This window comes from Phragmites australis, chromosome 13, assembly GCF_958298935.1.
Source record: "Phragmites australis chromosome 13, lpPhrAust1.1, whole genome shotgun sequence".
NCBI lineage: Eukaryota > Viridiplantae > Streptophyta > Magnoliopsida > Poales > Poaceae > Phragmites > Phragmites australis.
The window spans coordinates 28671387-28690997 of record NC_084933.1 but is presented as its reverse complement, the minus strand read 5'-3'; the positions used below and the strand labels follow the sequence as shown (position 1 = coordinate 28690997).

At 43.2% G+C, this 19611-nt stretch overlaps 2 protein-coding genes and 1 pseudogene across 3 annotated transcripts; all 3 read right to left on the bottom strand.

Moving 5' to 3' along the window:
- Positions 1-1740: 1740 nt before the first annotated feature.
- On the bottom strand, positions 1741-4322 carry LOC133888140 (anthocyanidin reductase ((2S)-flavan-3-ol-forming)-like; annotated as a pseudogene).
- A 5490-nt stretch (positions 4323-9812) lies between these two features.
- Positions 9813-11998, bottom strand: LOC133888139 (anthocyanidin reductase ((2S)-flavan-3-ol-forming)-like). The gene is made up of 6 exons (XM_062328279.1): positions 11436-11998; positions 11173-11339; positions 10791-10991; positions 10508-10667; positions 10206-10425; positions 9813-10128 (listed from the first exon to the last, which is right to left on the bottom strand). The coding sequence occupies exons 1-6, from the start codon at positions 11554-11556 to the stop codon at positions 9981-9983; spliced, it is 1017 nt and encodes a 338-aa protein (XP_062184263.1). The 5' UTR covers positions 11557-11998; the 3' UTR covers positions 9813-9980.
- A 5374-nt stretch (positions 11999-17372) lies between these two features.
- LOC133888134 (anthocyanidin reductase ((2S)-flavan-3-ol-forming)-like) lies at positions 17373-19102 on the bottom strand. 2 transcript variants are annotated; one of them, XM_062328273.1, is made up of 6 exons: positions 18873-19102; positions 18614-18780; positions 18300-18503; positions 18045-18204; positions 17705-17924; positions 17373-17627 (listed from the first exon to the last, which is right to left on the bottom strand). In XM_062328273.1, exons 1-6 carry the CDS (start codon positions 18994-18996, stop codon positions 17474-17476), a joined length of 1029 nt encoding a protein of 342 aa, XP_062184257.1. In that variant the 5' UTR covers positions 18997-19102; the 3' UTR covers positions 17373-17473. The 2 variants fall into 2 exon arrangements, with proteins under 2 accessions (XP_062184257.1, XP_062184258.1); XM_062328274.1 differs by having other exon boundaries at positions 17373-17624.
- Positions 19103-19611: the final 509 nt, after the last annotated feature.

The following is a 19611-nucleotide window of genomic DNA, read 5'->3' as shown; positions in this document are numbered from 1 at the left end:
TGGGGACTTGTTGCAACATGGCTTGCCCAACTAGCGATCGACCCCTCTAGCTAGTTGCCATCGGATTCGATGCATGATTGGTGATCAGCTATGGCAACCGTGCGCTTCGTTTCACAAAAAGGTTTAAGGTCTATCCTCTTATTAGTTTACTGGGAGATCTGAATGAAATCGCTACATCTTTGATCACCGAGAGGCCTCCTTCTTAGCTATTGCATGAGTGCGCCATACAGGGTCTTATATCTCGAGAGTAGATCTTCTGGCAGTACTCGGGGGTCGTCTTATCCCTGGGTTCTTTTTTAGTCTCGATTATATATAAAAACATTTTGTTGGCCCACTGGATCTTCTTTTATTAATACAATAGGTAATTCTCACAAAGGTTTCTTTGAAAAAAGAGACGTGAAATGATAACTTGGTGTGTACCAATAGAATTTGTCGACAGCCACGTGGGCATTATTTGGATAGGAATGGCTGGGAGTTCATGAGCTGGGCTCGCTTCACTTTCACTGGCTCGAGGGTTTTCAGCCAGACGTACGCCATACCCAACAAAAATATCTTACCTTTTTCTTGTCGCGAGGCCCGACAAAAAATATTGGCACGAGCACTAACCTGAATCCGATTGGGATAGGATTGAAATTTCTGGATCTCACATGTCGAAGGCAGTGACATTGCGGTATTGGGGGACAAAAAGGTGATTGGATTGAAGGTGGAAGCCGGACCACAACGTGCAACACGCGCATCGATCAGCGCATGCTCTGCGTGACCTGACCTGACCTGACCTTCTGGCATGTGGTGTTCGTTGTGGTCTGTACGCGAGACGCACGTATAATTTCCATATGCCCGGTGCCGAAGCATGCGAGGAGCACGGAAATTTAACAAAGATTCTATTTTTATCATTTCATGTGATTCTATTTCACGAATTCAGTTTTAATTTGTGAATGTTTGAATTTGTTTGAATTCAAATTGAATTAAAAAGATAATATCACATTAAATGATAAAAATACATATAAATGGAGTATTATAAAAGAACTTACTTTTTCACCAAGTAACTTAGGGTTGGAAATAATTTTATATATTATTAAGATATATGAGAGAATATTAGTGAATTTTTCTAGATTTTTTGGATTTTTTAGACTTTTAAAATTGCTAAAAGTTCTAAAAATAATTCTCTTTGTAGCTTTTTTTTTATTTTGAAACCTACATGAGTATTGAGGTGAATCTTTTTAAATAGATTCATCATGAATTATAGATTAAAAAAAAGTTTAGTGAATTTTGGAGCACAGCAACCACACTGTCTAAATAGAGAAAAGAAGAAAAATTAGAAAAAGAAGGTGGGCATTGCTCATCCGAGTCTAACTGTACGTGGTAAGAGTTTTTACCGGCCTCTAAGAGGGGGTTATGCACTTTACCATCACATGAGAAAGCAGTAGATGTCTAATTCTATGAATTTTTTCATTCGAAGTCTATTTATTTAATTGTTTATGTTAGAAAATATAAAACTCTTGAGATTTACTACCACATGCACGTGTAACTAAGGAACCAATGAAATCTGAACCACCCATCCACAAACTATAAAATTTTTGCTCGGTTACACAACCACTCCACTCTCTCACAAATCAAAGTGCCCACGTTAATTTGTGGTATCACAGATTCACAAGATATTGTTCCTACCCCTCGTTCTCTATGGACTTTATGGTAACGAGGGATGCCTTTCTTTTATTTTTTTTAGAAAAATAGGCCAGTATCACCAAAAAATACCCATTTTTTAAAAGAACACACACTAGTTTTCATTTTCGAAATTACTCCACCAAAAGGCTGCTCCATTTAGAAAATTACCAAGCACCCCTAGTTTACAGCCTTTTCTATTATAGCCAATGGATTTTTACGACAAATAAAATTGTATATCCAAATCTAGTTGCACAATAGTGCGGGCAGTTTGACTAGTGAACTACTTGTTGAGCGCTTGAGCCAACAATCCGAGAATTACGGAAAGAAATACATATGGAAACAAAAGGTACATTCAGACCCCACGCAATTTTTCCACTCTCTTCAGGTGACAAACGCAGAACCACATTTTATTCAAGCTGACTGAATCACTACAGCTCAGTTTACTAGTAGCATATACTTATTTTGCAAGAACATGCATGGTTTGGTGTTCTGAGTCTGATCACCAAGGGAAATCAGACGAGCATCACATGATCAGTTGGGCGGAATACCCAGAGCCTTGCCGTACTCGACGACGTCGTCGTATATCTCGTCCAGGGTTTGTACTTGAACTCGAACCCTTCCCCGATCAGCTTTGCGGACGACAGCCACACTCTCGGCTTTTCAAGCAGCTCGCCGGAGCTGCAAAATGCGAGCACACGATCACTCACCACTCGTCAGTGCAAAGCAAGTGTCAGAATTCAGAGCTCAAAAGCCGATTCTTGTCTGCCAGGAAACGTGCGAGCTCGACGGTGGTCGTGTTGAGGCTGCAGCAGATGTACCTCCCCCCTGAGGCTGCCTCGTCCTCGGCGACGAACAGCTCAGCTCGGCAGACGTCGTCGACATGAACCAACGGCACCGTGCCGGACGCCATCTCCATGCCTCTCAGCACGCCGAATTCCGCCTCGTCGCCTGAAACCACGCAAAACTGAGGAGTCGTGTGTGACACGCGCGGGAAACTGACAAGTTCTTTGCTGCTTTGGATCTCACCAGATAGAAGGGAGAGGCACTTCGGTACGCTGGTGCAGGCGTCCGGGGCCGGCGCCGCACCCACGGTGACGAGGCTGATGCCGTTCTCCTGCGCGAACCTGCACGCTTCCTTCTCCAGGACCCCTACGATGCAAAGCATCAGCAGCAGAGATGGCTCTGCAAGGCTAGAGCTGAAGTGATGAACATGGACATGCGTGTATCCTATATCGTACCCAGATCGGTGTCTTGTTGGCTATGAGGTACTCGACGTCGGACCAGGAGTCCTCGTCCAGTGCATGGCCGTCGCCTTGCGGCTGCCTTCTGGAGATTGAGGCCGCCGACGAGGTCAGGATCACGCGCTTCACCGTCCTCGCTTTCGCGCACGCCCTCATCACGTTGAGGGTTCCTCGGACAGCTGGCTCGATCAGTTCTTGCTACAATGCATCACCGGGTTGATTTGAGCAACTCAACGCTCGGTGAATATATAACGTCAACTGGCCGTAGAGCAGACAAATGTACATAAGAACAGTGATGACCGCGCACCTCGGGATTCTCTGACATGAGGTTCACCGGAGCGGCGACGAGGAAGGCGTAGTCGCAGCCAGCGTCGGCTTCGTCAAAGCTACCTTCTTCGTCCAAGTCGGCGCGGAGGACCTCGAGGGGACCGAGGACCTGCAACTCCTTGAGGTGGGAGTTCTTCGCCGTGTCATCTGGGGTTGCAGAATCAAAACGACCAAGCACTTTTTCAGAGCCAAAACCAATCACCCTCAATTTCTTAATTAGCATGGCTCGTCTGGGGATCATAACGACTTGCGACAATTCAGCTCGATCGGTTGATAGTTTAGGTCTTTAGAATTCGTTCGTTTCATTTCGATGTAGCAGAGCATAGCAGTCAGGTTCTCATCTTTACTCTCTCTGAACTTATCAAAATAGAAGGGCGGATGCTATATTTTTATACTCCTGTTTTCTCTTTTTTTTAGCGACGTTCTCGGTCATCCTATCGGCATCCAACGGCGCCGCTATCTTCTCCAACCTCTCGTTCTCTCGTGCACCTCGTGCACCTCCTTTCACCGCGTTAGCCTCCCGCCCTCGGTGTACTCGCTCCCGCCTTCCTCCCTCGTCCACCCATCTCCAGCGGTGCTCCCGCTGCCAGATTCGCCCGTGCGCCCACCGCGGCGCAAATTTGGCTCCACCGGTCAATCTCCGCTCGCTCGCGTCCTAGCACCGCCCTTTTGGTTGTCCTCCATTGCTCGGCATCAGATAAATCCTCATCGAAAAGCTGCCACCACCAACTCTAAATCCCTAACCACAACGACGGTCACGTGTTCATACATGTTTACAAAGTCACCTTATCGCACATACTAAATTTTAGATATCTAAAAAATTAGTAAGTGTGAACTAAAAGCCTTCAGATTCTTATGCTACTGTCCGTTTTACAACGCCAAAGATTTTCCTTGCTCAGAGAAAAAGATCAACCAAAAAAAACAAAGAAAAAATCATTGAGCTGAAAAGAGGGATGAAGAATCAAACCCGGGTTCCTGACCGTCGGCCTTCACTGCGTACCCCTTCTCTAGCAGCATCTTGATGAGCGCGGAGGCAATGTACCCGTTCCCTCCGGTCACGCACGCCGTCTTCTTCTCACTCGCCGACATCATATCGCCGGTCCACTAATCCTGTTTGGCGGGTGTCCGCACGCACCCAAGTAACGGACGATGGGCTGTCAGGCCGCGAGGACACCCGGGCAAAGGCAGGGAGGGGGGAGGCCCAGATGGGGAGCGGCCCATGGACTCGGCCAGGCCTCGCGCTGATTGGGCCGCACGCAGTTGAATTTTTTGTGTTGATACTTTTGTGCTGAAAATTTTTGTAAAAAAAGTTTATACTGAAAATTTTGTTCAAAAAAGTTTGTGTTGGAATTTTATTTCAAACTTTTTCTCAAAACTTTTGAGCTAAACTTTTCTCATTAACTTTAACTTTTTTCTCAAAACTTTTGAGCTAAACTTTTCTCGATAACTTTTTCTCGTGTAAACTTTTTCTCAAAACTTTTGAGCCAAACTTTTCTCGGTAACTTTTTTCTCAAAACATTTGAGGCAATTTTTCCTCTAAAACTTTTTCTTGATAATTTTTTCTTAAAACTTTCTTCTCAGTAATTTTTCTCTCAAAATTTGTTTGGAAAACTTTCCAAAAAAGGAAAGTTGTGGGGATTTTTTTTTTTCATTTTGGAAAGTTGCTTGTTCCTCTGCTCACACGCGTGCGTGGAATAGTTCTGCCCTCACCGGTCACCACCTCTCCTCCGAGAGGAATAAGGTGGATTCACTCGCTCGCTCACAACAATTGGAACCATGAGAACAAGTTGATAGCCAGTGGTAGGAACATTTATTCGCTTCCTACCTAAGAGCGTTATAGCCTTAGGTTTGACCCTCGTGTCTCATGGGGGCATGCTGTCAAAATAAAACCATTGTCCCTCATCACATGTAAAGCCACAATGAGAATGTAATTTGCTCGTTGCTTGCAGACCTTTGGATAATTATGTCGATCGCACTATAAATGTCATTGACTAAACTATATGTAGTGTGTAGGTCTAAGTGTGTGCATATGTTTGAGTGCGTGTGTGGGTGTGTTAGAGTTATGTATACGTATATGTTCAGATGCTACAGTTATACCCAATTAAGAGACGTCAAAAGAAAGAAAAAAAAGAATTAGAACCATGAGAGTCCTATGGTGATTGATTAATTATGAGTTTGTGACTGTTCAAAGTCTTTCTTTCTTTCTTTTAACATCTCACAATTGAATCCCAATATATACGCACACACAATCCCAACACACCCATACGCACACACATACATGACGAGAGTCGTATAGTGATTGACTAATTGTGAGTTTGTGACTGTTTAAAGTCTATATTATATATAGATTAGTGGATAAGATACAATAGGTTAGATGTCATGATCATTCGTTTATGTGGTGATTTATGTTGGAGAAATAGATAAAAAAATTATATAATAGATGAGTAAAATAAAAAATAGATAAATATCGTGTGAGGTTGAGAGAGATGGAGATAAGCCGTACTTGGCCTTGCATCGGTTGGTTGGTGTCGGAGGAATGGCTACATCGTGGGGCTGGCTTCACATCACCCTGCTGTTATGGACATGCTAGCTCCCGGAACATGCTCCCAGAATAGTCAACCAGATCTATGAAGAAGTCATTAAGGTAGTGTTTGGTTCAATAGACATGCGTCGGATGAGACGGTCTCGTCTAACTTTTTGTGCTCGGTGTTTGGTTCACGGATAAGGGTGGATAGGGTCATCCATTTTTGCTTCAAATCCTGGACGAGTTCATCCGGAAAATGAGTCGGACGACATCATCCAGGTTGCCTCGTCCCTGCAGCCGTACTTGTCTATGATGGAGTGTGGCTCATTTTTCTTTTAACTCTCAATTTTATTTTAAGTACAAGAGTGATCTAAAATTCTAAATATTTTTATGAGTAAATTAGATCTCATTAGCAACCTATTTTAATTGATTTGATTCCAAAAAATATGAGCCATTATTTAATTAAAATTCTTTAAAGAAACCTACTTTTTTAACTTCTAGCAATTTTTAACGCTACAAATAAATTCCTAAAAATCAGAAAAAATTCACTAATGCTCTTCTCATGTGATGTATTAATTTATAAAAATACATCAACTCAACTTATCTAATCCATCCAATCCACTCTAATCCCACCAACCAAACAAAAAACTAACTCATCCTATCCATCTAACCAAACAGAAAATTAGACCATTCCATCCTAAAAACAGAAATGAAATCATCACATCCCACCCCGCCCTCCAACCAAACACACCCTAATAGTCTAATACTTTGCAAGTCACGGCTCACATATAGCATAGTGTTTAATTTTTCTTTCCTCACAAATAAAGCATGGTCATTAATGACAATTAACCACTAATGAGTATTTTTTTTATAATACTAGTGGTCGCAAAAGGTAATTTAAAGACGTGCGTACCTTCTGGGGGTTCTGAAACCACAAAATGTATAATTTAGTGAGAATGATTTTATCAATCATAATGTTTTTAGTGTTTGATTTGTGAACCTCGTCCCAGTATGGGTTGGTTTGGCCAGCGGGATATAATTTTGTAATTTTAAATGAAGAGCTTTTTTACCGTACTTGGGAGGTAGCAAATTATACATTTGGGAAGTATCTCCAAAGGTATAATTTGATGGTACCTCCCAATGAGCATAAAAAGGCTCTTGATGGAAAGATCAAATACCATATTCTCTATAGAAATTAAAAATGGTCACGAGGCAATTGCAAGGTTTAAAAATAGAACAGTCAATAAGGAGTTGCAGAACGACAATTGGATAAGATCGGTAAGATCACTACAAAGTGCACAACAACTCAGGGAATTTGTTGTCCTTTGGAACAAGATCCAAACTGTAACAATTCATATAAATCAGGAAAATTCAATTGTGTAGAGATAGACTACTCATGGTGAATACACAGCAAAATCAGCATACAAGGTTCAGTTCACAGGTGGCATAACGAAATTCAATACAAAAAGTTTATGGAAAGCTAAGGCTGAGCCAAAAGCAATAGTTTTCGCTTGGATACTACTACACATCAAGATCTTAACAGTAGAAAATTTGGTGATTCGAGGATGACTTTATAACCCCATATGCCCTTTGTTTAAGCGTGAACCAGAGACATATGAACACTTGCTTAAAGATTGCGAGTTCACGCAAGGGGTTTGAAGAAAACTTGAACTATGGAACAATTGGAGCAATCAACCAGCCACCATGCTACAGTGTACCATGGCGGAATGCTGGCAAACACGCCTTCAAATTGCTCCCAAATCAGATAGGAGGGAGGTAGCAGGAGGCATAGTATATATGTGGTGGAATATATGGAAAGAAAGGAACAAACAAATTTTTGAGTGGGATGAATTGCATGCCGAACATATTACTTATAGAGTGCAAGAGGGTATTTAGGTAGGTAGAATGGCCTATCAAACCGAGAGCTACAAGGAGACCAACCAAATGGTTAGCAAATTTTTTGTATGGTTATGGTGTTCTTCGGTAGTCCTGTTTTCCGTCTTGTAATAAAAACATATAACTGATGTTTTGCAAATCCTTAACCCTGTTCAGGGCTGCAATCATGTAAACTTTCTTTCTTCTAAAGGCAGCGCTCCTGCCAATTTGTCCAAAAAATGGTCATGAGGGGTCAGATTTTATTCTTTTTAGTATAAATGACCTATACCACCGAAAGATAAAATAAGTTTAAAAGCATACCATAAGAAGTTTGGTGAGAATTAGAGTTAGGTGGGCTAGATTTCTTTCCTGAAGAGGGGGAGGGGTTGTTTCAACCGGACCAGTGAGCTTAAAGGAAGTAGAGGGAGAAGGGGGAGGCAACGGCCTGTAGGAGCAAGTAGCAATTGGACAGGGTGGGTCCCAAGGGAAGAAGCCAGTGATGAAGAAGAAAATGAGTGAATATCTGTTGGAAGTACTCCTCCTTTACAAAATCGTCACTACATCCACTTGTTTGATCGGTTGGTTAATCTCGACAAGACGAATGACTGTTAGGGTTGGGTCCACCAATAGGTTACTTTTGCTATCACTAGTAGTCCTTTAGAAATTTCACAATTTGAAGATGATATGATATGCATGTGCGGTGGTTAGATCAGCTTAATGTAATATGAGATTAATAAAGTTTGATTCTTTTAAAAAAAATATACCGCCAGTGACAGATACCAGTCGCCATGCGGGTTGGCAAGTCTTTTCGTTCTCATGAATAATCGAGCCACTTGATTGGGCTAATCTCGTATGGCCATATTGTATTTTTGTTGGCATATCCTGTAAGCAAATCCGACCTGAAGTTTTTGTAAGTCTCTGAAAATGACTGATTCCGTTCCGTTCACAAAAGGATCGAGCGAAAAAATATCTGACAGAAATTATCGCAGGAAAAGGACGCAGGGATTGAGGGTTGAAAGATGCAGAATTGCCCTTGGAAAACGATGTGGCAACGTCCTTTCGACAGAATCGATGTAGCAACGGATGCCTGATCAGTACGTTCAATTGGCGAGGAAGGTAAGCCACGCTACAAAAGAGAAAGATTTTTGTGGCAAAAAAATCATTACAAAAGAAAAAAAACATCACGCAAAAGGCAATTTTCCGTCACAAAATACTGCTTGTAACGACAATCCCATTCGCTGCCAGTGGTCACTTATACTCGAGTAACAACTCATACATAGCACGGTGACTAGCTAATTGTTAATGCGTTCTAAAGAAAACATAAGTATCGGACGTAGTAACATCAAGTATAAAACTCAAGGTATAGAGATATGTATAGACCATGAAATCGCTGCCGAATGAACATGTTGGGAGAGATACCGTAGTTTGATTTCAAATAAATCCGAAAAAAAGAAGATTATCTGCTAATTTTTCTCCCAATTTATTTATTTATTTATATTAATAAAATGGGTTCTATATCCGGAGCCGGCAACGAGGCTGGAGCATTAGGATGTTTGAAAAAAATAAGTAAATTATTTGAATTTTAGAAGTTTTATTAGATTGGAGGAGAGTAGGGGGAGATGTGATATAAGAATCAACTCGTGTTTTATACAGTAGAGATTAACATTCTTTCCTCTCAAATGAGCATGTCATTAGTAACAAGTTAAATACAACTATTAAAGTGTTTTGTGATGATATTTGTGGTCGCAAAAGATATTAATTACTTTCTTATTTTAAATACATGCATATGTTCTTAGGGTCCTAGAAACACAAAAGGTATAAATTAGCGAGAACAGTTTTATCACTCCTAATTTGGTTTTCTTGCGAGGGGGTAATTTGCACGGTATTAATAGTTTGAGGACCAATGTTGTGTGGTTTTGGAGTTGTAGGGTGAAAATATGACTTTTGCAATAGTTTGATGGTCAATAATGGACGTCTTCCCTTTTTATATGCAATGGAATGTTATAAACGATGCAATTATACTTCATATCTGGATGCAAAATGTCACGGGATATTTGATTAGTTTGAACTACTTCTTAGTGATTTGAGTCTACTATCAGACACAAAAGTTATTCCGAAAGAACTCAAACCACCCGCAATTATTTTGCCTTTTGACGCGACAGAAATAGAAAACTCAGTTTTATAAAGGGCAAGTGACAAATATGCAATTATTTCTTTATACAAACTGATTGAACTCTACGGTTCGGCTTATTAGCAGCATAAGCTTATTTTACAACCACATGGTGTGGTGTTATGACTCCTGATCGCCGATCGACGGCAGAGAATGAGGCGATCAGCAATTCAGCATATCAGCTGGGCAGAATCCCCAGGGCCTTGCCGTACTCTATGATATCGTTATATATCGCATCGAGGGTGTTGTGCTTGAACTCGAACCCTTCCCTGACCAGCTTCGCGGACGATAGGCGCACTCTCGGCTTCTCAAGCAGCTCGCCGGAGCTGCAAAGTGCAAGCAAACCATCGATCATCGGTGCACAGTAAGTGTCAGAATTCAGAACTCTGGAGCCGGCTCTTACAGCAGGTTTGTTTTCATGCTGTACTGCGGGTACTTGTCAGCCAGGAAACGTGCGAGCTCGACGATGGTCGTGTTGTGGCTGCCGCAGATGTACCTTCCCGCGGCCGTGTCAGTCTCGGCGACGAACAGCTCGGCGCGGCAGAGGTCGTCGACGTGAACCAGCGGCACGCACCCGGTGGCCATCTCGATGCCTTCCAGCACGCCGAACTGTGTCTCGTCGCCTGAAACCACGCGAAATTAACCACCACACATGCATCATCCACCGCGGTCGTGTGATGAGGAAAGATCAGGACAAGTTCTCACCGGATAACAATGAGAGGCTGACGGGCACGCTCGTGTGGATATTTGAGGCCGGCGCCGCGCCCACGGTGACGACGGGGCACACGGTGACCAGGCTGATGCCGTGCTCCTGCGCGAACCTGCACGCCTCCCTCTCTAAAAGCACCTTGGAGACCGGGTACCCCTGGGACGAAACGCAGGCACAGCGCCCTACTCATCGTCAGGAAACTGATGTGTCGTGCAGGACTGGACTCAACATTGTGTTCCAAGATAACAAGGGGACGGGGCTGAACAAATGTGTGCGTACCCAGGGGCCAGATTTCCTGGCCGTGAGGTACTCGACGTCGGACCAGGAGGACTCGTCCAGGACGTGGCCGTCGCCTTGCAGCGGCCTGCTGGAGACTGCGGCCGCCGACGAGGTCAGGATCACGCGCTTCACCGTCCCCGCTTTCGCGCACGACCTCATGACGTTCAGAGTTCCTCGGATGGCAGGCTCGATCAGCTCTTTCTGCCATCACCAAACTGATGAGCAAATGGTAAAAAAATGCACCTTCACAAGAATAACAAGGCTCAGAGAGCGAGTTACAACTGACAACTTGAACAATACATCCCAACTACTGGACCAACAAGAAATGGTTACTCAAAAGTGATGTTAAAACCAACGAAGATTCGTGGTGACGTTTGCGCACCTCAGGATTCTTTGAATGCAGGTTCACAGGAGCGGCGACGAGGAAGGCGTAATCGCAGTCGGCAACGGCATCGTCGAAGCTGCCTTCTTCGTCCAGGTCGGCGCGGAGGACCTCCAGGGGGCCAAGTGCCTGCAACTCCTTGAGGTGGGAGTTCTTCTCCATGTCACCTGGAATTCGGAATCACAAAAACGCCTAGCACTTTCAGAGCTTAAACCAGTCATCGTCAAAATACAGAACTGAAAAGAAGGATCAAAGCATCGGACCGGGGTTCCTGACCGTCGTCTTCACGGCGTACCCCTTCTCCAGCAGCATCTTGATAAGCGCGGAGGCGATGTACCCGTTCCCTCCGGTCACGCACGCCGTCTTCCTGCCACCCGCCGACATCGCCGGACGCCACCACTCCTGACAAAAGGAAAGAGGATTCGCTCGCTCGATCACTGGAATTCAAAAACTGAGATTCGCCTGGTGGACTGATGCCTGCGACAGCCTGAAGCCTGCATTTATATAGTGACAAGTAGGCAGGCAGGCACAAATGGATGATAAAATGAACGATCTCGTTACGGAGAAGATCAATGAAACATTTTTAGGGCCAGGAGATGCCAGAATCCACTATAGGAGAAGGAGATGCCAGAATCCACTATAGGAGAAGGCGCAGTCGGTGGTGCTTGATCGGTTGGTTGGCACACGTGCTCAGCCGTGGGCATCCGGAGAGAGGCAGTTGGGACCGACCGCGGTCCACCGGCAGGTCAATTTCACCGGACGGAACAGAAGAGCAGTCCTCGAGACATTCGACATCCGACATCCGGCAATGGCAGATGCCGCGTACCTTCAGCGATGTTAAGGTCGTCTTACATAGATATTTTAAAAATTTATTTTTTATAATATTATTATAGTATTTTTTTTAAATATTATTATAATATTTTTTTTAATTTTTTTCTATCTCCAACAACTACTTTATTTTGTATATTCTATTACTCTCGTTTTGTCTGGAACCATAATCATCCTCTCCGAGCAGTGTTGAGGAAAGAGTACTATAAATTTACAAATTTTAAGTACTAGCTCCTGCCGCATCATTGTAGCAGTGAAAAAAGACTCAACTGGAGTGGTGCACATGAATACGATAGCCTCAGATTCAGGCTCTACAGTAGCATACAGGGATACCGATCGTTTTTAAGGACTTTGCTGGAGTTGGCACCAACTCCAGCACTGAAAATCGATCTCTAGCAGCTACCTCATCTGGTGCTACATTGCTGCTACAGTGATGTGGAGAGAGGGGTGGTCTGTATTTTTCGGTAACTATAGCAGTACACATCACTGTAGCATTACTGTTTACAGAGGCTGACAGCGGGATCGGAGGGAGAAAAAGAGGAGTAGAAGGTAGAAAATATGGTAGCTGCTGAAGATGAAAAAATAAGGGATGTTGTAATAGTGATAGAGGATGCTGTAATATTGTTTTTAGGATGAAAATTTGAGGTAGCTGTTGGAGATGACCTAAGATGATAACGAGGATCTTGTAATTTGGATCTTTTTTTGAAAGCACAGATATTATATGAAAAAATCTTCAATATAGAGATAAAAACCATATGCGATGATTATATTATTACGATGGTACTCAATACAAGTTACTACATTTACAGGCGTCTGATGAGATTTATTCTACTAGAACACTTAGTTTGAAGCATTATTCAACAAACCTCATTTTGACTTAAAATTCTTATAAAAAAGTTTATGAACAGAATGTCTCTGAAACTTCAATCAATACTATGCACCACGAATACTATCTAAATTCAATCAATACTTTAACTTAGTACTAGAGAATGACTTGGTGTAAATAACTTTCATTTGAATTTATCATATGAAAAAACTAATTTTGATATTAAACTTCTTAATATTAAATTTATCGAATGACATGGTGAAGGAAAATTATAGGTAAAAAATATGTTTGATTCGGAAGGAAAAAACTTCATGGTATGTTGTAAGTGCAAGTAGTAATTTTCAGCTAAAAAAAGATTGTGCGTGCAAATTTCTTGATACGCTCCGCTGGTTGCGCGCAACAATATTTGGCCAAAACAGAACTGTATGTAAAACTGTCAGGTGCGCGTAGCAAATTTGGCGTTGGCTGATGTCGATGAGCCGTGGGACCGACGTTAGCGATGACCTCAGTGCTCGTGCTCGAAACAGTGCTAGGAGGGATCTTCTGCGGCTAGGGATGTCAATGGCCACAAAATCTGTAAGAGGGGTTATACAAATTCATACATGCGAGCTAATTTCTAAACTCGTGCAGCACCTATTACCCGCCAAATAAAACACACGTCCGCCACACACAGCACACCCATATGCCCGTCAATGATATAAAAGGTCTCTCATATTACGGTGAAAGAAGGGTCACTGTGAGTTCTTGTGTCTCCGATGATCATCTCTTTCGGATACTGCGTCTCTGGTAGTACTCATGTTTGAAAATATAATGAATATCTATTCAAAGTTGTACTGGTAACTAATTTTACATTATAAAAATTAAAGTAGTAAGAAATCGAGGGTAAGGAATAAAACAAAAATAAAATAGCATAGAAGTATTTGGATACACCCGCTAGACTATACAAGTATTTGGGCACATATATTCGGTGCTTAGAGTGGGTACGCGGGTAAAAAAAGCATGGGTAAGGTTTTTTATTCCCGCATATGTGTGTCATTGGGTTTAGATACAAACTCGTATCCAGACCCATAGACAAATAACACAACTCAAACTAGCACATATTACTCATAGGCACGAGGGTTATATATGACTATTGCCATCCCTATCTATAGCACAATCTTTTATAGCCAATTTTGTGGCATAGATTGGGATCGGTTGCATGAGTCTGGCAGACAATAAGCGGTGGCGCGATGGCTAGCGAGCGACACACATGCGCGATGAGCTGTCAGCAGGAAAAACGACGGCGATGATGGCGTGTGTTGGCGGCGACAGATCGGGATGGATCCTGGTGTTGGGGCGCACAAAGCAAGTCCCGATGGTGGCGGTGGCGGTGGCGGTGACGAATAGAGGTATGACACGATGAGGCTCACGAGGAGGTGTGATGGCGAGAAGGTGCAGTGAGTTGCACGGTGGGCGTGAGCATAGGCCAAGCACGACGGGATCAGCCAGAAGTTGGGCTCGACGATAGGGATGTGCACAAGAAGCCAACAGATAATGAAGTTGAAGACGAACATACCATATGGCTTTTCTAATACTATTTGTTAGGAACCCTCTAATACAGAGGTAAAAAATTATGAAAAACAAATTTATTATTACGATGGTATTGGATACAAGTTACCAGAGGTTTTTGTATTTATAGGTGTTTGATGAGACATATTTTACTAGGACACTAGACTTTGAGGCATTATCCAACCAGAGGTAGTCCACGGAGATAGAATTAAATTTGAGTATGACAGAATATATACCAATTCAAAATGACATGAGCCAATTCCACTCCGAAGTTCCACGACCTGGTCTCCAACTCACAAACTAATGGTACTCAGGTAACCGGTTAGGCTGCAAACATTTCTAGTGAGCAGCAGTAACCTGCAAATTTCAAGTTATGCTTAAGCCACTCAAGACAAAATTGCAACAGAACAATGCAAAGTTCCCACCAGGGTTCGAAAACTACTCGAAATTCATGGTTTTTGATGAATTCAGTCCGTATCGCATTCAAAACTCATACCGATATTTGTCCGATTCAAAATCAAAATAAAAAATAAAAAAATTGATAAAATTCGTCCAATTTCTACCGAATTTCATCGAATTCATACCGATATTCGTGAATTTTGGAGAATTTCCGGCCAACGCATTTCGATGGCTAAACGAATTCGTGAACCCTAGTTCCCACCTACTCCTTTTCTTCCCCAAACAACCACACCTTTTGACCTGTACCACACCAAAACTAATCCCAACTGCCACAGTACCCGCTAAGCAACGCAAAGATCCCTTGATTCGTGCACCACCAATTTCACTTCGCCAGACCGGCACAATCCCGAACCCTACAGGCACCGCGTCAACGGCGGCAGATTCAAGAAGCAAGGTCAAGAGACTCACGGTCGGCGGAGATCTTGAACTGCTCGAGCGTTTCGATACTGACCGCCTTGGCCACCGCCTGCGCCTGGGCTTGGGCCTCCACGCCGGCGTCACACAACATCACCCTGAACCGCCGCCGGCCACCCTCGAGCAAGCCGCCGCCGACACCTGCGGCCGCAGCGGCCACGAATGCTGCAGTGGCTGGAGCTGACGTCGTGCTCGCCATCATCTAGATCAAGAGAGAAAGCAGCCTCCTTCCCAAGAAAACTAATCCAGAATGCAACAAGAATCGAACGCAAACAGGTTGATATTGGTGCCGGCAAAATTTAGCTATGGCGAGCGCCATACCTCGCCATATTGGTGCCTCCGCCACTGGTAGCCATGTTAGTTGAAGCTGACCTTGCACGTCATGCACGCCTAATCTGGTTGCCTCGAGCGTACTTAGTATTTCCAAGGATCGAGTTACTTCTTTTGGAGTATTTAGACCAGACCAAAGTCACTGAGCAGATCATACGAATGGCTCTCGCAGCCCGTTTCCTGCACGGTCGGGAGATGAGTCCATTCCATTGCAAGCGCTAGGTCTTCCATGCATGCACATCATTCGGCTTCAAGAGCATCGGTGCAATGGAAGAGCGTTCAACATGAAGAGAGTATACATATTTAATAAGTTGTATCACAACAATACAAAAAATTAGCGTCTCACTGTATTAAAAACAACAAATTTAAAAAATTACCGTGAAACTACAGATTTAATGTGCAAATTACTGTAAAACTCACCTCCATGCCAGAGAAGAGGAAGAAGAAGAGGTAGGTGGGGAGCTAAATGGCATGGAACAATTTGATTTCTTCGTCGGAACTTTTTTTTTTCCATGGAACAATTTCAGATCTTTATCGCAACAAATTTTGTATGGGGAAAGGATCTCACCGGAGTTTATCACGGTATAGATTAATTAGAACTATTTTAGTTATAGTCTATACTCATATAAAATGTATAAGTTGTAGTAGAATCGTATGATCCTTATTGTCCATCCGAGTTGATAAAACGATCGCTGTGCAAATATTCTCTCTATTCCTCATTCCAAAAATATATTTAATCTCACATTAATTGTCTTTCAAATCTAGATATCCAATATTTATCTTCTATATATTCTAAAAATACATTCAATCTCTTATTATTTTTCTTCTATACCTAAACATCTAATATTTAATTTCCATACATTATTATATACTAGATTGATTTGAGTGTGCAATTGCTAGTTTCAAGAGGATGTCAAATGTATTTGGTTTCAAGTAGGAGATAGATCACGTGTAGAACTAGGAAAGTAATTATCTTTAGTTTTCAAGTGATATTGGGCAATACATTTGTCGCCGTCGTCTATGTGACAAGTACAGAAGCACGTTATATGTGAACTAGCAAGTTGATTCACGTTAATAACTCAACTAGTCTCGTTATATCATAATAACATTTGATTAAAAATTAGTCTTTTTTATCTTTTTTTATAAGGTTAGTATCATTTAGTTACAAAATATATAAAATTAAAAGAGATAAAAAATATGTTAAAGGAAGAGAAAAATATTTATGCTTCAAGCTTGTACCTGAATCGTATATATATTGGTTTGATTCGTATACGTTTTTATCGACTACCAAAATCGTATGTCAAGTGTAGGAAGCTTAATTAAAATCAAAATAGGTTTACCTTGCTTATGTGTTGTACATTGTCTGCTACCTACTTATGCGATGAACTTGACCTACACGGTGTTTCTTGATCTAGACTATTTATTCAAGTATTTATTTTTATAATAATTTGATTTTTTTCTTAAGACTATATTTTATATGGATTCTTCTATTTTCTATTCTAAATAATTTTACAATAATTTGATTAATAAATTATTTTATTTTATTTAGACTCTTTATTTAGATATTTTGCTTCCCAAACCGTACGGAAATCGAACTGTTAATTTCTATAATTTTTAATTCCAAATTTAACTATTTATTAATTTATATATATATATATATATATATATATTATTTAATCTAGACCGTTAGATGTTCATAATGATAAAGTTTTGTTTCTATTAACTGATAATTTTTAATGTGGTAGTTTTTTTAATACTTAAATACTAAGATAATAGGTAGATAGAACAACTGCAGTTCGGCGTACTAGTAGCATAGACTTTTATTCTGAGAATACATGATTTGGGGATGTGTTCCGACTTGTGATCATCGATCGAAAGCAGAGGAGCATCACATGATCAGTTGGGCAGAATTCCCAGGGCCTTGCCGTACTCCACGACGTTGTCGTACATCTCGTCCAGGGTGTTGTGCTTGAACTCGAACCCCTCCCTGACCAGCTTCGCCGACGAAAGGAGGACCCTCGGCTTCTCGAGGAGCTGATCGTCGGTGCTGCTAAGTGCAAGCATTGAATCACTCATGGTCAGTGCAAAGCAAGTGTCAGGATTCAGAGCTCTGGATCCGATTCTTACAGCAGATTTGTTTGCACGTTGTACTGCGGGTATTTCTGTGCCAGGAAGCGTGCGAGCTCGACGACGGTAGTGTTGAGGCTGCAGCAGATGTACCTCCCCGCGGCCGCCTCCTCCTCGGCGATGAACAGCTCGGCGCGGCAGAGGTCCTCGATGTGAACCAGCTGCACAGAGCCGGAGGTCTTTTCGATGCCTTTGAGCACGCCGAGCGCTGCCTCGTCGCCTGAAGATTACGCAAAGAAAAAAAACCACCATGCATGGATCATACACCGGAACTCCCAAGCTGAGCGGCTAGGCTATCTTTCGGTCATCATTTGGCGCTTGGAAGTTGGAACTCACTCACCGGATAGCAAGGAGAGGCTGTTGACGACGCTCGTGCGGACCTTCGTGGCTGGCGCCGCACCCACGGTGATGACGGGGCAGATGGTGACGAGGCTGATGCCATTCTCCTGCGCGAATCTGCACGCTTCCTTCTCCAGGAGCACCTTCGACACGCAGTATCCCTGATCCAAACACGGCACCCTACTTCGTCAGCAAATGTTGTCGGATTCAGGACAGAGTGAACATGCATGTATCCTGAGAGCATGGGTGTACAGACCCAGGTTGGTGGCTTCTCGGCTGTGAGGTACTCGACGTCGGACCAGGACTCCTCGTCCAGGACGTGCCCGTCGCCTCGCAGCTGCGGCCTGATGTAGACTCCGGCTGCCGATGAGGTCAGGATCACGCGCCTCACCGTCCCAGCTTTCGCGCACGAACCCATGACGTTCAGAGTACCTCGGACAGACGGCTCAATCTGATCCTTCTGAAATTCACCAAATCGAGCACGTGAAAACAGCCAGCACCCCCATCACAATAGGTAGTGATAGCACCATGGTGATGTGAAAACGAAGATTCGTGGTCACGTTTGTGCACCTCTGGATCCTCGGACGCGAGCTTCACCGGAGCGGCGACGAGGAAGGCGTAATCGCAGCCGGAGACGGCGTCGTCGAAGCTGCCTTCTTCGTCCAGGTCGGCGCGGAAGACCGTCAGGGGGCCAAGCGCCTGCAAGCTCTTGAGGTGGGAGTTCTTCTCCATGTCATCTGGGGGTTTCAGAATCACAGCTCAGAGCCTAATTAAGCAAGTCACTCACTTAATACTGAACTGAACAAGAGATGGGAGAGAATTATCGGACCGGGGTTCCTGACCGTCGTCTTCACGGCGTACCCCTTCTCCAGCAGCATCTTGATGAGCGCCGAGGCGATGTACCCGTTCCCTCCGGTGACGCACGCCGTCTTCTTCATGTCAGCTGTTGCCATCTTGACAAAGAGAAGGAACGAGGACTGGCTCACTCGATGGAGAGGATTCCAACACTGAGCGTGGAAGTGTGGCTACTCAGCTGGTTGCCACACTAACTGGGGAACGTGCGTTATATACACAGACAAGATGGCTGGTTTGCAGGTAAATCACAAGTTGAACAGTCAACAACAGCGTACTGGCTTGCAGGTACGAGAACAACGCTATTTCGTGAAAAGGTTGCAGGTTTGTTAATAGGTTTGAAAGATGCAGAATAATCTGTGGAAAACGATGTTCCCACATCCGACAAATGGTTGATCCGAGCTTGGTTATGGGCAGGCACAGATGAGGCTAGTGGTTCAAGCGCAAGATTGTATGGGATCGGGTCTGCCGGCCGAAAGAGCTCGGTGGCCTCGATGGGCTAAACATGGAAAAATTTGGCCGCACGATCAGTACCAAAGTTTATTTGGTACTTGTATTGCTCGTATAACAAGACGAATATCAGGTTGGTTACTATGTGTCCACACATGCATGCACATCTAGCTTCTATCCATCTCGGCGTCGGTAATTGTTTAACTCTGTATTACATCTTGTAATACTTCAAATACATAATTTTAACATTCTGCATTTATACTTAT

Bases quoted from the DNA above. Each gene is read 5' to 3' on its own strand.
- LOC133888139 (XM_062328279.1), bottom strand. From the start codon at position 11,556: ATGTCGGCGGGTGGCAGGAAGACGGCGTGCGTGACCGGAGGGAACGGG. The intron at 11,340-11,435 runs GTCCGATGCTTT...TCCGAATTCCAG, and splicing joins GACGACGGTCAGGAACCCCG to GTGACATGGAGAAGAACTCC. The intron at 10,992-11,172 runs GTGCGCAAACGT...TGGTGATGGCAG, and splicing joins TGCATTCAAAGAATCCTGAG to AAAGAGCTGATCGAGCCTGC.
- LOC133888134 (XM_062328273.1), bottom strand. From the start codon at position 18,996: ATGGCAACAGCTGACATGAAGAAGACGGCGTGCGTCACCGGAGGGAAC. The intron at 18,504-18,613 runs GTGCACAAACGT...GGTGAATTTCAG, and splicing joins TCGCGTCCGAGGATCCAGAG to AAGGATCAGATTGAGCCGTC. The intron at 17,925-18,044 runs GTGAGTGAGTTC...CGTAATCTTCAG, and splicing joins CAGCCTCTCCTTGCTATCCG to GCGACGAGGCAGCGCTCGGC.